General features: G+C 47.3%; 1 protein-coding gene across 4 annotated transcripts in view; it reads left to right on the forward strand.

The window, feature by feature from the left end:
- The window catches only part of SLTM (SAFB like transcription modulator), a 138,797-nt gene that overhangs the window by 61,161 nt on the left and 61,957 nt on the right, over positions 1-15,679 (forward strand). For all 4 annotated transcript variants that reach the window (XM_075345724.1, XM_075345722.1, XM_075345725.1 and 1 more), the window contains 3 exons: positions 1,886-1,913; positions 2,854-3,316; positions 3,859-3,908. In XM_075345724.1, coding sequence (XP_075201839.1) covers positions 1,886-1,913; positions 2,854-3,316; positions 3,859-3,908 — 541 coding nt within the window. The remainder of the gene's footprint in view (positions 1-1,885; positions 1,914-2,853; positions 3,317-3,858; positions 3,909-15,679) is intronic.

Here is a 15,679-nt window from a genome sequence, read left to right on the forward strand (position 1 = left end):
TGGGGACCCACCTGTATGACTAGTCAATAGTGGCTTGGTCCCCGTCAGCTATTAAGTGTGGTTTTTCTCAAACGCATTGTTTGAGTTAAATGTATCTGGCTTTGATCGTACAGCCAGTGGCTGATGCATGTGCCCATGGTTCTGGCAGCATGTGTCAGCTGACAGATTCCTTTTTAACTTAAGTATATTTAATAAATATAGATGGAGCTTAACCAGTAGCTTCCCTAGAGACCATATGTCCCCACCACACCTACAGAATATCTTCCACATGAGTAAGAAGTGCTCACAGTATCTTGGGCCCCACACAAGTACTGACCGATATTTACACTAATACGCCTTGCCAACCCCCCACTCCCTTGTTCTCTCCAGTGCCCTGCTCTATACTTTGTGTATTGAATCTCTGCACTGCAGGTAAGATCTAATGATTTCATCAGCACAGACTCAGTTTAACAGATGTTAAATGATTGTGTTGACAAGTATATGTTTCCTGGGGATGTAGATACCAGTAAATCTAAAGGCCACGTCTCACTAAGCAACATCGCTGCTGAGGCACGACTTTTGTGACGTAGCAGCGATGTTGCCGTGTGTGACATCCAGCAACAACCTGGCCCCTGCTGTGAGGTCACTGGTTGCTGAATGTCCTGGACCATTTTTTAATTGTTGCTCTCCCGCTGTGAAGCACATATCGCTGTGTGTGACAGCGACAGAGCAACAACTGAATGTGCAGGGAGCCGGCTTCTGCGGACGCTGGTAACCAATGTAAATATCGGTTAACCAAGAAGCCCTTTCCTTGGTTACCCGATATTTACCTTCGTTACCAGCGTCCGCCGCTCTCACGCTGTCAGTGCCGGCTCCCTGCACACATAGTCAGACTACACATGGGGTAATTAACCCGATGTGTACTCTGGCTAGGAGTGCAGGGAGCCAGCGCTAAGCGGTGTGCACTGGTAACTAAGGTAAATATCGGGTTGGTTACCCGATATTTACCTTAGTTACCAAGCGCAGCATCACTTCCACGCGTCGCTGGGGGCTGGTGAGATCTGCCTGTGTGACAGCTCACCAGCAACCAGTGTAGCGACGCTCCAGCGATCCCTGCCAGGTCAGGTTGCTGGTGGGATCGCTGGAGCGTCGCTTAGTGTGACTGTACCTTAAGATACTAGGCAGGGGGTGGCCAAGTAGTGTGGGACGGCATTGTAGCCAGTTTATTGGCGGTCATGCTCAACTGGCCACATCAGAACAGCCGCAAGGATGTATGTGACCCGTTGGTCATACTTTGCCTAGGTCTGATGTAGGGCAACAGCAGATCTCGAGGAGCATGTTACTAGCTGGAACAATGGGCATCTATTAAGTACTATTTCAGCATTATTTGTTTAGTTTTTTTTTTTTTTATTCATATTATTGCTCAAGTGATGCCACTAATCTGTTCCGTGTGCCCAGTCTCATAACTGCCAGCTGCTTTCTTCATCTTTTTTTGGCGCCGCACCGGTCGGTCTCCAGTAGTTTACCTGCTAGATTGTCCAGCAAACATCTGTAAGTAACCACTTGATGTAAGATGGAGAGCCGGAACAAGGCTCTTATAGATTTATTTGAAAGCTGGTGATGGTAACCTTTGGCTTCCGGTCTGTTGGAAGTTGTGGTCACATGTCTGGTCCGGAGAGGCACCAGGATGAGCTGAAGGCGGCAGCTGGTTAGTATAATACTAGGCTAAGCATTGAAATAATAAAAACCCCTTCTGGACTGTGCTTTTTAACAGCAGGGACTAAATAATTGATTAGATCATCTATCTTAAAAAGCCAATATAATAGTAAACTTAAGCAAAAATTCACTAATTTTTTCTTTTTTTTTTCCTTTTTTTTTTTTTCCCCTCAATTTTTCTTTTCTTCAGGAAGGAGATGAGGACGACAATGACAAAGGTTAGTTTGTACATTAACTTTTTTTTAACGTATAAAATAAAGCTTAGATTTTCAGACTGAAACAATTAAAATTAAATATCTCAAGAAAAATCAGCCCTACATACCTGTATGCACTCAGGACGCCCAGCATTTGTTGCACTTGAGCTTTTCTGTAAGGTAAGTTTAGACATCTGGTTTCTGGCCGTAGATCCATATGGAAGCCTATAGTAATTTGACCCATTTGGACAACTCATCCTGTGGAGGATTACTTGTACTTGCTACCTACTACTATTTGGATTGTATGAACGATTGGTTATATGGGATTTTTCTAGAAGATCTGGATCTCTGCCTGTATATTCCAAGACGACTATATGTACTTTGTCCTCGATTAGTTGAAATTAGATCTTTTGGAGTGTCATTGTTGCCTTGTGTAACATTAAAGTACTTCCTGTGCTCCAGCACAGTCTGCCAGCAAGGCTGGGTATTGGATGTCTAGCCGTGGCGTGTACTCTGGGACACTTATTAAATTGCTTGGAATGATTGGACTGATGTTCTCTTGGATATGAAGATTTGTATTTGTCTGGTGTGCCAGTAATTGGTGAAGAATGACCGGTCAGTGGACTAAACCTGCTGGACATCATCCTGTTATCTAATCTACTAATGGATGAAGAGACTTACCAGTTTTGAGAGGCATGATCATGCAAGTACATTTTGTCTGGGGTACGTCTTGACTTCTATGAAGATTTCCTGTGGATCTGGAGCACAGTCACAAGCCAGGATCCAAGGAGCCCTATCATGTCTATAATGCTGTCTTGCCATGAAGAATGTCCGCTTATTTGTCTAAAGTTTTTAGCAATGTTTTCTCTTAATCAGATGTGTTTTTCTTTAGGTCCTGCTCTACACTTTTAAATTTGTTTAAACTTCTTATTTTGCCATGTTTATTCCTGTTAAATCCTCTTAGATATAACAGGTTCTGGAGATGGTACACAAGAAGTAGCTAAACCTGTTCATTCAGAAGAAAACGGATCAGAGCTTGCTGTTAAAGAAGACAAGAAAACTAGCACTTCTCTGAAAGAAGTAGAGGATGATAATGTATCTGTCACACTCCAGGCTGAAGATGCCATCACTATCGATTGTGATGGAGATGACCTCCTAGAAACAGGTAAAAATGTGAAACTTGCAGATTCGGAGGCATGCAAATCAAAGGATGAAGATGAGGAAGCTGCGAGTGATCCCAAGGATAGCCTGGAGGAACAGAAAGATGACATGTCGGAGAAGCAGAAAGATGGCAAAGAGGAGAGTGCTAAAGGAGATGGTGCTAAGAAGGAATCCAGAGAAGGTTCAAAGAAAGCTGAATCTGGAGATAAAGAAAAGGATTCTCAGAAGAAAGGTCCATCTACAGGGACCTCTGGTCAAGCAAAGAGGTTTGTTTTTCTATGTCAGTTCATTAAGATACTGATTACCAGCGTTCACTAAGAGCACTCTACATTAAGGGGTAGCCTCAAGAATATATTTAGCACCTTGCCTTTGTGTATAATGTTTTTTTTGAGCCTCCATAAGTTCCTTTTATTTTTTTGTTTGATTTTTGATTTTTTTTTTAAACCAAGTTTTTCCCAGTTTGTTCTACCACCAGCAGTTTTATTTTTATTTTTCCAAATTGACAAGTTTCTAAAAGCTCCTTGTGGTGATGGTAAGGAACAACTGCCCGAACACTATATGAAGCAAAGTCCAATCCTTGAATTTGGGAGAAGATTTTTCCATATTTCCACACTGAATATATTTGTCAGAAAATCTGTATCTTCGGGCTTCCTGGGGAGAATGAGATCAAGAAGCTTTGAGGGAAACCTTTTGATCCTCTTAAGTCTCAATTTGAACTATTGCAAGGTGTTTTATGTGTTTTACAGTTTTCTGTAGGAATTCCTGATCTCCTTTTCATTTTATTTTCTTAATCATTTGCATCTTGCAGCTCTTCCAAGGATGCAAAGGACAACAAATCTACATCTAAAGATGATAAAGGTATGTTTTTATACCTAATTTTTACTTACACACACACACACACACACACACACACACACACACACACACACACACACACACACACACACACACACACACACACACACACACGTTACATTACGGTATATTGAATACATCATATGCACTTTTAACTTATTGCAGTTAAATTCTCAACTGGGGAAACTACCTCCTGCTCTACACCAGTAAATCCTCCTGTAATCCTAAAGCCCGCTTTACACGCTGCAATGTATCTTACAATGTGTCGGCGGGGTCACGTCGTAAGTGACGCACATCCGGCATTGTAAGTACATTGCAGTGTGTGACAGGTACGTGTGATTGCAATTGAACGTTAAAACGTTCATCGCATACACATCGTACCGGTCTCTAGAATTGCACGTCAGATTGTTCATCAACCCGGGGTAGCACACATCGCAGTGTGTGACACCCCGGGAACGATTAACAGATCTTACCGGCATCCTGCGGCTCCTGGCTCACAATGCGGAAGGAAGGAGGTGGGCGGGATGTTTACGTCCCGCTCAGCTCCGCCCCTACGCTTCTATTGGCCGGCTGCCGTGTGACGTCGCTGTGACGCAGAACGTCCCTCCCACTCCAGGAAGTGGACGTTCGCCGCCCACAGCGAGGTCGTATGGTCGGGTAAGTACGTGTGACGGGGGTTACTCTTATGTGCGGCACGTTCAACAAATTGAACGTGCCGCACATACGATGGGGGCGTTGCAAATCGCATACAAGATCGTATGCGAAATTGCAGCGTGTAAAGCGGGCTTTAGACTTCCTCTGCCTAAGGGTTCTCTCACACTGGGGTGTAAAATGAACAAGTGCAATATGAGGGAATGACAATTGCGTTGCACTCGGAACAGTTTGTCAATAAGACCGGCGTCACACTTGCGATTGACTCGCACGAGAAATCTCTCATTACACTCGGACCAATGTTAATCAATGAGGCAGCGTCTATCTGCTTTTTTTTTTTCTTAGTTTAAATCGGACTTAAAAAAAAATCGCAACATGCTGCAATTTCTAGAGTTTCTCGTGCGAGACTCTCCAATGCAAGTCTGAGTGCGAGAAAAAACTGATATCACACGGACAGCACACCATCCTAGTGACCGATTTTCTAAACAGAATTGTTTCATGTAGCAGAGAACACTGTAAATGCTCCTGTACATGACTGTAATGACTAATTTTATTATTATTATTATTATTATTATTATTATTATTTATTTATAGAGCACCATTAATTCCATGGTGCTGTACATGAGAAGGGGGTTACATACAAAATACGTATACAAGTTACAGTAGACAGACTAGTACAGAGGGAAGAGGGCCCTACCCTTGCGGGCTTACATTCTATAGGATTATGGGGAGGAGACAATAGGTGGGGTGTAGGTCAGGCGGCAGCTCCGCACGGTGGTCGGGCGGCAGCTCCGCACGGTGGTCGGGCGGCAGCTCCGCACGGTGGTCGGGCGGCAGCTCCGCACGGTGGTCGGGCGGCAGCTCCGCACGGTGGTCGGGCGGCAGCTCCGCACGGTGGTCGGGCGGCAGCTGCGCACGGTGGTCGGGCGGCAGCTCCGCACGGTGGTCGGGCGGCAGCTCCGCACGGTGGTCGGGCGGCAGCTCCGCACGGTGGTCGGGCGGCAGCTCCGCACGGTGGTCGGGCGGCAGCTGCGCACGGTGGTCGGGCGGCAGCTCCGCACGGTGGTCGGGCGGCAGCTCCGCACGGTGGTCGGGCGGCAGCTCCGCACGGTGGTCGGGCGGCAGCTCCGCACGGTGGTCGGGCGGCAGCTGCGCACGGTGGTCGGGCGGCAGCGAGTTCATTGTAGATTGTAGGCATTTCTGAACAGGTGCGTTTTCAGGTTCCGTTTGAAGTTTGCAAGGGTAGGGGATAGTCTGACGTGTTGAGGCAGCGAGTTCCAGGAGACTGGGGATGCTCGGGAGAAGTCTTGGAGTCGGTTGTGTGAGGAGCGAATGAGAGAGGAGGAGAGGAGGAGATCTTGGGAGGACCGGAGGTGACGTGTTGGAGTGTAGTGGGAGAGTAGTTCGGAGATGTACGGAGGGGAAAGATTATGCACAGCTTTGTAGGTCAGTGTTAGAAGTTTGAATTGGATACGGTGGAAGATTGGAAGCCAGTGGAGGGACATGCAGAGAGGAGAAGCGGGGTGGTATTGAGGAGAGAGGTGGATAAGTCGGGCAGCAGAGTTAAGGATGGACTGGAGAGGGGCAAGCGTGTTGTCAGGGAGGCCACAGAGGAGGATGTTACAGTAGTCGAGGCGGGAGATTATGAGGGCATGCACTAGCATTTTAGTAGATTGCAAATTGAGGAAAGGGCGGATTCTGGAAATATTTTTGAGTTGAAGACGGCAGGAGGTGGTGAGGGATTGGATGTGTGGTATGAAGGATAAGGCAGAGTCAAAGGTCACTCCGAGGCAGCGAACTTTGGGTACTGGCGAGAGCGTGGTGTTATTTATTGTAATAGATCAGGTGGAGAGTGTAGGTGAGACGGAGGAAAGATGATTAGTTCAGTTTTGGCCACATTGAGCTTTAGGAAGCGAGAGGAGAAGAAGGAGGATATAGCAGATAGACATTTCGGGATTTTGGACAGCAGAGATGTGGCATCTGGGCCAGAGAGGTAGATCTGGGTGTCGTCGGCATATAGGTGGTATTGGAAGCCATGGGACTTTGAGTTGTCCCAGGCCAAATGTGTAGATAGAGAAAAGTAGGGGTCCTAGGACAGAGCCTTGAGGGACGCCAACAGAGAGATGGTGGGATGAAGAGGTTGTGTGGGAGTGGGAGACACTAAAAGTGCGATTTGAGAGGTATGAAGAGATCCAAGAGAGGGCAAGATCTCTGACACCAAGAGAAGAGAGGGTCTGTAATAGGAGGGAGTGGTCAACGGTATCGAAGGCTGAGGACAGGTCTAGGAGTAGGAGTATAGAGAAGTGCTTGTTCGCTTTGGCAGTAAGCAAGTCATTTGTGATTTTAGTCAGGGCAGTTTCGGTGGAGTGATGTGGACGGAAGCCGGACTGTAGGTTGTCAAAGAGAGCGTTAGAGGAGAGGTGGGAGGAAAGTTCAGCATGGACATGCTGTTCCAGGAGTTTTGAGGCAAGTGGGAGTAGTGATATGGGGCGGTAGCTGGTAGTAGAGGTTGGATCGAGGGAAGGTTTCTTTAGGATAGGTGTGACTGTTGCATGTTTAAAGGCAGAGGGGAAGGTTCCAGTCGTTAAAGATAGGTTGAAGAGATGGGTTAAGGCTGGAATAAGGATGGTGGTGAGGTTGGGAAGGAGGTGGGATGGCATGGGGTCAAGTGCGCAGGTGGTGAGGTGCGCTTTTGAGAGCAGACGTGCAAGCTCTCCTTCGGTGATGGTGGGGAGGAAGTTTATGGGGGAGGGGCAGTGGTCAGCTACATGAAGGGGTTGTGGTGGCTGAGCAGAGAAGACTTGCCTTATTAGGTCGATTTTTTTCTTGGAAATAGGTGGCAAAGTCTTCTGCAGAAATGAGGGAGGTTGGAGGGGGCAGTGGTGGGCGAAGGAGGGAGTTGAAAGTGTTGAATAACTGTTTGGGGTTGTGTGTTAGACAGGATATGAGGTTTCTGAAGTAATCGTGTTTAGCGGAGGTGAGGACTGAACGAAATGTGTGAATTGCATTTTTGAATGTGGTGAAGTCTTCCTGGGAGTGCTTCCTGGGAGTAATAGCTGCTGAGAAAAAAAAAACGGATCACATACGGATTGCTCACGGACTACATGAGAAAAATCAGACTCTCATTGCAATTGCATTGCACACGAAACACTTGGACATATCTCATCCTACTCTCAGGCATGAGAATCGGAACGATTTTTCAAACGCAAGTGTGACGCCGGCCTAAGGCAGATCTGGGAGTTTTTCCTCACCTCAAATCAGACGTGGGAAAAAATAATTGCAGCTTCAGTGATTTCACTAGTTTAACAGACAAGTCTCTTTTAATGGGTGGTGGAAAAAAATGATGAAACATTCAAGTCTGTTGGTTTTTTTTTTTTTTTTTTTCTCTCAAATGTACAGTTACCATTCTGTAGCATAGAACACTGTAATGATCCTATAAATTCCTATAAATGACTAGAATAATAGTAACTGAGGGAAAAAATGCGGCATACGAGTACTAGTTGAGACAAAAAAATTGCACTCATGACACATGGAATGCCATATGCATTTCACTCACTCCACTTTTTTAGCTGAGAATTGACCAATTTTTTATTTGTTTCTTTTTTTTTTTTTTTTACTTTTTTTTTTAATATTACCTGTGTGGGAGTACCCAAATAATAATCCTGTGATGTTAGCACACTCGCAACTTCAGTTGCTCATATAATTTCTTAGACCGTGGGATAAAGAATGATCGTTCACGGACTTTGGTTTTCATAATACCCAGTTCTAATCATGCCTTTGGTTCGATCTCCGTTTAAGGGAGGATTAGCACATCAGTGCACTGCAGGCACAGAGTACAGACTGCGATGCAGAGACTGTTCAGTGTATTATTTATGCGATGGAGTTGCATGTTCAAGTCGCCTTATGGGACTAGTAATGTCATACTCGAAAGTGTTGGAACGCTTGGGCTTTGTGCTCATGGGAGCTCGCACCTGCGGATATATCCGCAGGTTTCCCGCAGCAGCTCCCCAGAATCCGCAGCTATACATAGCTGCGGAATTCCAGCGAAATGGCTGCGGTAAACCTGCGGACATTCATGCGACTTACCTGCGGACGTTCCGGCCTCTATCTCCATAGTGGAAAGGCGGGATTTCCACAGGTAATTCTGCAGGAATAATTGACATGCAGTTATGTGCGGCTTCGGTACATTTGCAGCATATTCCGCAGTCGCACATACCGTAGCATGGACACACACTCCCCATGTCCAATAGAATATCACGGGGATTGTCTGTACTTGCTAAAACCTGCTATCCAGCTAAATCTGCAGGTTTTCCGCGGCAAATTCCACGGGTACATAGTTCTGTGGTCACATAGCCTTAAGTTCCAGAAAATGAGATTTCTCCTAGAAAATTACTGCAATTAGATATGTTTTTGTTATAAACCTGTTTAATTCCTTAGTCTGTCTGTATTGGAAAAACACAAAAGAAACCGAGGAAAAAACAAGGAAAATTGGACATAATTTCACACAACCCCAAAAATGGACCAGACAAAATTTAAACAGAACCTCTCAGGTGCAATATGCACCCAGAACCATGAGCAGTTCTGGGTGTATATTGCTAAAACTTGCCTAACCATCCCTGTATATACACTAGCATAGATAAAAGATATTAAGAAAGAATATCCCTTTATCGTATGCTAATGAGCGCAGGGACTAGTCCCAAGGGCGAGTTATCACACGACTAGTCCGTCCTCTTGGCATGTTAGCACGTCCACAGGGGCGTAATAACATGCGATTCAATTCTGCATCGCCAGCAGTGATGCAAGTACCAGTGTTTGCTGTGACTGCGCTTCTGAATGCCGGTCACCGCCGATCATGCATAGTATGAAGCCGGGTGTACTTGTCCCGACTTCAGAGGTCTACTGCCCATGTCTGCAAGTGCCTGGTATTCAGAAGAGCGTTGACAGGGAACACAGATACGCGCAGCCCCGCTGGTGATGCCGCTTTGAGTAGCATGTTAGTACGCCCACAAGGGCATGCTAACATGCGAAGAGGGCGGACTGGTCAGGGGCTAGAACACCCTTGGGACTAGTCCCTACTCTCATTAACATAAGATAAGAGCTTTAGAAATACTTTTCCTATACAGGGACAGTTGGACAGGGATTAGTAATCTGCACCCAGAACTGCTCATGGTTCTGGGTACATATTGCACCTGACAGGTTCCTTTTTAACACTTTTTTTTTTTTTTTTTTACAATATTGTGGGTAAACAATTGTTTGCTCATTCATACTCAAGGATTCAGTTTCATACATAAGGATTTTGGGGGTATGTTAAAAGCGGAAGAAAAGTGAAGGAGACCATAGTCCTGCAGAATCAAAAAGGTGGAACAGCAGGTGGAGATACTAAATTCCTATTTTGTATCTGTCTTATTCCAAAAAACTAATGCAAGCATCAACAATAATCATGATAGAAGTGATGGTCAGGAGGAGTCCAATTTGACAATAAGCAAAGAATTGATATTAGAACACTTAGCCTATTTAAAGGAAACGAAGTCCCCAGGGCCAGACGGTTTACACCCTAGAGTCCTGAAAGAAAGAGCTGAGGAAATAATAGTACCGCTTGCAATAATCTTCAATAAGTCATGGGAAACAGAAGTCCCTCTAGATAGGAACCACATTTGCCCCTTTTACAATCTACAAAAAGGGGGAAAAGGAGGATCCGGGGAATTACTGGCCAGTAAGCCTGACCTCTTTTGCAGGAAAAATCTTCAAGCAAAATGTCAAATAACATTTATTTAGGTATTTAAATCAACCAAAGCCAGCATGGCTTTGACCAATAAATCTTGTCAGACTAACCTGATTTCCTTCTACAACAGTCACTTGAATGGTTGTACCAGGGGAATGCTGTGGATATAGTATACCTTCACTTCAGTAAGGCAAGTATCACATGACATCCTCATTGAAAAAATGGTCCAGTATGGAATTCACAAAAAAAAATTCAGTTACATGGACTCACAACTGGCTTAATGATCGGGTGCAACGAGTAATACTAAATGGATACACATCAACCTGGAGGAAAGTCAAAAGCTGGGTGCTGCAAGACTCTGTCCTGGGGCCAGTGCTGTTTAATATCTTTATAAATGATCTGGATAACGGAATTATTGGGAAACTCATAAAATTTACAGATGATACTAAGGAGGAGTAGCCAACACTAGAGAGGAAAGGGCGTATTCAAAAGGATCTAGACACTCAAACAATGGGCTCAGGAGAACAGAATGGTTTTTAACAGGGACAAATGCAAAGTCCTACATCTGGGTAAAAAAAAAAGTAAAAAGCATATATAGTATGGGAGGAATAGAAATAGGTGATAGCACCGGGGAAAAGGACTTGGGCATAATAATGGATGCCAGATTCAACATGAGCCAACAATAAGGAGCTGCAGCTAAAAAGGCCAACAAAATTCTGGGATGTATCAAGACAAGCATTGAATCTAGATCGAGAGCTAATTATCCCCCTATACTCTGCCCTGGTCAGTCCCCACCTGGAAAACAGTTCTGGGCGCCCCAATTCAAGAAAGACCGATATATTGGAGCAAGTCCAGAGAAGAGCACCCAAGATGGTAGAAGATCTGCAAACCATGTAATATGAAGAACGGCTAAAAGTACTAGGGATGTTTTAGTTTTAAAAAGGGAAGGCTGAGGGGAAACTTAAGAGCGGTCTACCAATATCTGTAAGTTGGTCACAGTGCAGAGGGAACTACCCTATCCTCATTAGCACAAGGAAGTACAAGCAGCAATGGGATGAAACTTCAAGGAAGGAGATTCAGATTAGACTTTAGGAAAAACTTTCTGACAGTGAGGGCAGTCAGGGAGTGGAACAGGCTACCATGGAAGGTGTGAGCTCTCGATCAATGGAAATCTTCAAGCGGAAGCTGGATAAATATATAGCTTGGATGATTTAGGAAAGCCTGCACTCGCAGGGGGTTGGATCCGATGGCCCTTGAGGTCCCTTCCAAGTCTACCATTCTAGGATTCTATGATACTCGCCTGTACGGACAATATGAAAATCACACCTGAAACCAGATAAAAAGGTGAGAAGTTTAATCTATGCATTGTACGTCTTTGTGCCACATCAAGCATGGAGAACAGAGAAGAGACCTGTCTAAGGCCTTGAGAATCAAAATTGTCGAAAAATATTAATTTCAAGATTATAAGTCCATATCCAGAGATCTTTGTTTTTTTGTCCACCGTGCGCAACATAATCAAGCTAATCTCCCTAGACGTGGACGGCAGAAAAAAAAAATTACTGAAAACTTTCAACGCAGGATAGCCTGGATGGTGGATAAGCAGCCCTAATCAGGTTCCAAAGAAATTCAAGATGTCATGCAGGTTCATGGTGCATCAGTGTCTGTGCGAACTAACTGTTAATATTTGAATGAAATACTATGGCAGAAGACACAAGAGGGCCCCACTGCTAACAGATGACAAAAACAACTTGGCGCTCAAATCTGGATGCAAAGGTAGATTTCTTTTTCGCTCCATTGGGAGACCCAGACAATTGGGTGTATAGCTTCTGCCTCCGGAGGCCACACAAAGTATTACACTTAAAAGTGTAAAGCCCCTCCCCTTCTGCCTATACACCCCCCGTGCATCACGGGCTCCTCAGTTTTTATGCTTTGTGCGAAGGAGGCTGACATCCACGCATAGCTCCACATCTTAGTCAGCAGCAGCTGCTGACTATGTCGGATGGAAGAAAAGAGGGCCCATAACAGGGCCCCCAGCATGCTCCCTTCTCACCCCACTCTTTGTCGGCGGTGTTGTTAAGGTTGAGGTACCCATTGCGGGTACAGAGGCTGGAGCCCACATGCTGTTTTCCTTCCCCATCCCTTAATGGGCTCTGGGTGAAGTGGGATCCTAATCGGTCTCCAGGCACATGAGACCGTGCTCCCTCCGCAGCCCCTGGGGAATCTGCTGACAGGAGCCGAGTATCGACAGGGACAAGGCCCTGCTACTGTGAGGTACTCTGTGTCCCCGTGGGGACCGCGCATAGAGCGCTGATGCCACACACACTGCAGCTCTGCTGGGTGTGTTAGTGCGCCGGGGACTAGCGCGCCGGCCGCGCTGTGAGGTACTCTGTGTCCCCGTGGGAACCGCGCATGGAGCGCTGGTGGCCATATACACTTCAGCACTGCTGGGTGTGTTTGTGCGCCGGGGACTACCGCGCCGACCGCGCTTATATGCCGGCCGCGCTTATTACTTTAGTCCCCGGCTTTTGCGGCCTAGTATCGCATATTCCCGCCCCCAGGCCTGCCAGTCAGGGGAAGGGCGGGACGCTGCACAGGACGTTAGTGCTGAGGGTTGGAGCATACTTTGTATCCTCCTCCCCCCTCATACAGCACACTGGGGCTCCAGATTCCCGCACTTTCTAGGGCACGCCCACGGCCCCCTCCTCTCCACAGAACGCCGGCAGCCATTCCTGTCAGCACTTCTAACGCTGGAGAGGAGAGACAACAGGCTCTGGGAGGCCCAGGCAGGGATTCTGGTGATCACACAACCGCTTTGAGCGGTCGGTAAGCAGCACCTGAGGTGCTGGCCCCACTGAGTGCAGAAGTGTACATATATATATATATATATATGCTTATATGCTATACATTTACACTGTACTGTCGCACTGTTGATTTTTGGCTATATACCCTCCTGGATTGTACTCAGAGGAGACAACAGCATGTCGTCTGCAAATAGCAAGGCTTACTTTGCAACCTGTACCTCATGTGCGGCCATACTACCGGCAGGTTCCACGGACCCTCATTGTGTGCAATGCTCGGCCCCTGTGGCACTTACTCAGCCGGAGCCTCTGCTACTGGTGGCCCAGGTGAAACCACCTGCTACCACTGTCCAGGTGACAGGGACGGAGTTTGCAGTATTTGCTGACAAACTGTCTGAGACTATGGATAAATGGTCTGCTAGGATACTAGAAGCCTTACAGTCCAGACCGGTGACTCAGGTCCCGGGCACTGTTCAATCATTGACCCCAGGCCCCCCTCAATTGGAGCTGCAAAGTGCTCCTGGGGTGACCCATGGGTCCCAGGGTGAGGTCTCTGACATGGACCGCAGTCCCAGGCCGCCTAAACGGTCTCGCTGGGAAATTCCCTCGACTTCATCACACTGCTCAGGGTCTCAGCAGGAGGACTCTCCGGATGATGAAGCGGAGGTAGCAGATCAGGATTCTGATCCTGAGACCGCGCTCAACCTGGATACACCTGATGGTGACGCCATAGTGAATGACCTTATAGCAACCATCAATCAGGTGTTGGATATTTCTCCACCAGCTCCTACAATTGAGGAGTCAGCTTCTCAGCAGGAGAAATTCCGTTTCAGGTCTCCCAAGCGTACATTGAGTATGTTTCTGGATCACTCTGACTTCAGAGAGGCAGTCCAGAAACACCGAGCTTGTCCAGATGAGCGTTTTTCCAAGCGCCTTAAGGATACACGTTATCCCTTCCCCCCTGACGTTGTCAAGGGCTGGGCTCAGTGTCCTAAGGTGGATCCTCCTGTCTCCAGACTGGCGGCTAGATCCATAGTTGCAGTGGAAGATGGGGCTTCACTCAAAGATGCCACTGACAGACAGATGGAACTATGGTTGAAATCCATCTATGAAGCTATCGGCGCGTCTTTTGCTCCAGCATTCGCAGCCGTATGGGCACTCCAAGCTATCTCAGCTTGTCATGCGCAGATTAATGCAGTCACACGTTCATCTGCCCCGCAAGTGGTGTCCTTAACCTCTCAGGCGTCAGCGTTTGCGTCCTACGCCATTAACGCTGTCCTGGACTCTACGAGCCGTACGGCGGTAGCATCCGCCAATTCGGTGGCAGTCCGCAGGGCCATGTGGCTACGTGAATGGAAGGCAGACTCTGCTTCCAAAAAGTTCCTGACCGGGTTGCCATTTTCTGGCGACCGCCTGTTTGGTGAGCGATTGGATGAAATCATTAAACAATCCAAGGGAAAGGATTCATCCTTACCCCAGTCCAAACCAAACAGACCTCAACCACGGAAGGTACAATCCAGGTTTCGGTCCTTTCGGCCCGCGGGCAGGTCTCAGTTCGCCTCGTCCAAAAGGCCTCAAAAGGATCAGAGGAACTCCGATTCATGGCGGTCCAAGTCACGTCCTAAAAAGACCGCCGGAGGAACCGCTCCCAAGGCGGCCTCCTCATGACTTTCGGCCTCCTCACTCTGCATCCCCGGTCGGTGGCAGGCTTTCCCGCTTTTGCGACGCCTGGCTGCCACAGGTAAAAGACCGATGGGTGAGAGACATTCTATCCCACGGTTACAGGATAGAGCTCAGCTCTCGTCCTCCGACTCGTTTTTTCAGAACATCCCCGCCCCCCCGAGAGAGCCGATGCTCTTCTTCAGGCGGTGTGCACTCTGAAGGCGGAAGGGGTGGTGATCCCTGTGCCTCTTCAGCAACAGGGTCACGGTTTTTACTCCATCGCCTCAATGTCCCAAGGAGATTTCCTAGCATCAATCGACATCAAAGATGCTTATCTCCACGTACCAATTGCACCAGAGCATCAGCGCTTCCTGCGTTTCGCCATAGGAGACGAACATCTTCAGTTCGTGGCACTACCTTTCGGCCTGGCGACAGCCCCACGGGTCTTCACCAAGGTCATGGCAGCAGTGGTAGCAGTCCTACACTCTCAGGGACACTCGGTGATCCCTTACTTAGACGATCTGCTTGTCAAGGCACCCACTCAAGTGGCATGCCAACACAGCCTGAACATTGCTCTGGAGACTCTCCAGAGGTTCGGGTGGATCATCAATTTTCCAAAGTCAAATCTGACACCGGCCCAATCTCTGACATATCTTGGCATGGAGTTTCATACTCTTCCAGCGATAGTGAAGCTTCCGCTGGACAAACAGCGTTCACTACAGACAGGGGTGCGATCTCTCCTTCAAGGCCAGTCACACCCACTGAGGCGCCTCATGCACTTCCTAGGGAAGATGGTAGCAGCAATGGAGGCAGTTCCTTTTGCGCAGTTTCATCTGCGTCCTCTTCAATGGGACATTCTCCGAAAATGGGACAGGAAGTCTACGTCCCTCGACAGGAACGTCTCCCTTTCACGGGCAGCCAAGGCTTCCCTTCAGTGGTGG

Source organism: Anomaloglossus baeobatrachus, chromosome 4 (genome assembly GCF_048569485.1).
Source record: "Anomaloglossus baeobatrachus isolate aAnoBae1 chromosome 4, aAnoBae1.hap1, whole genome shotgun sequence".
Classification (NCBI taxonomy): domain Eukaryota; kingdom Metazoa; phylum Chordata; class Amphibia; order Anura; family Aromobatidae; genus Anomaloglossus; species Anomaloglossus baeobatrachus.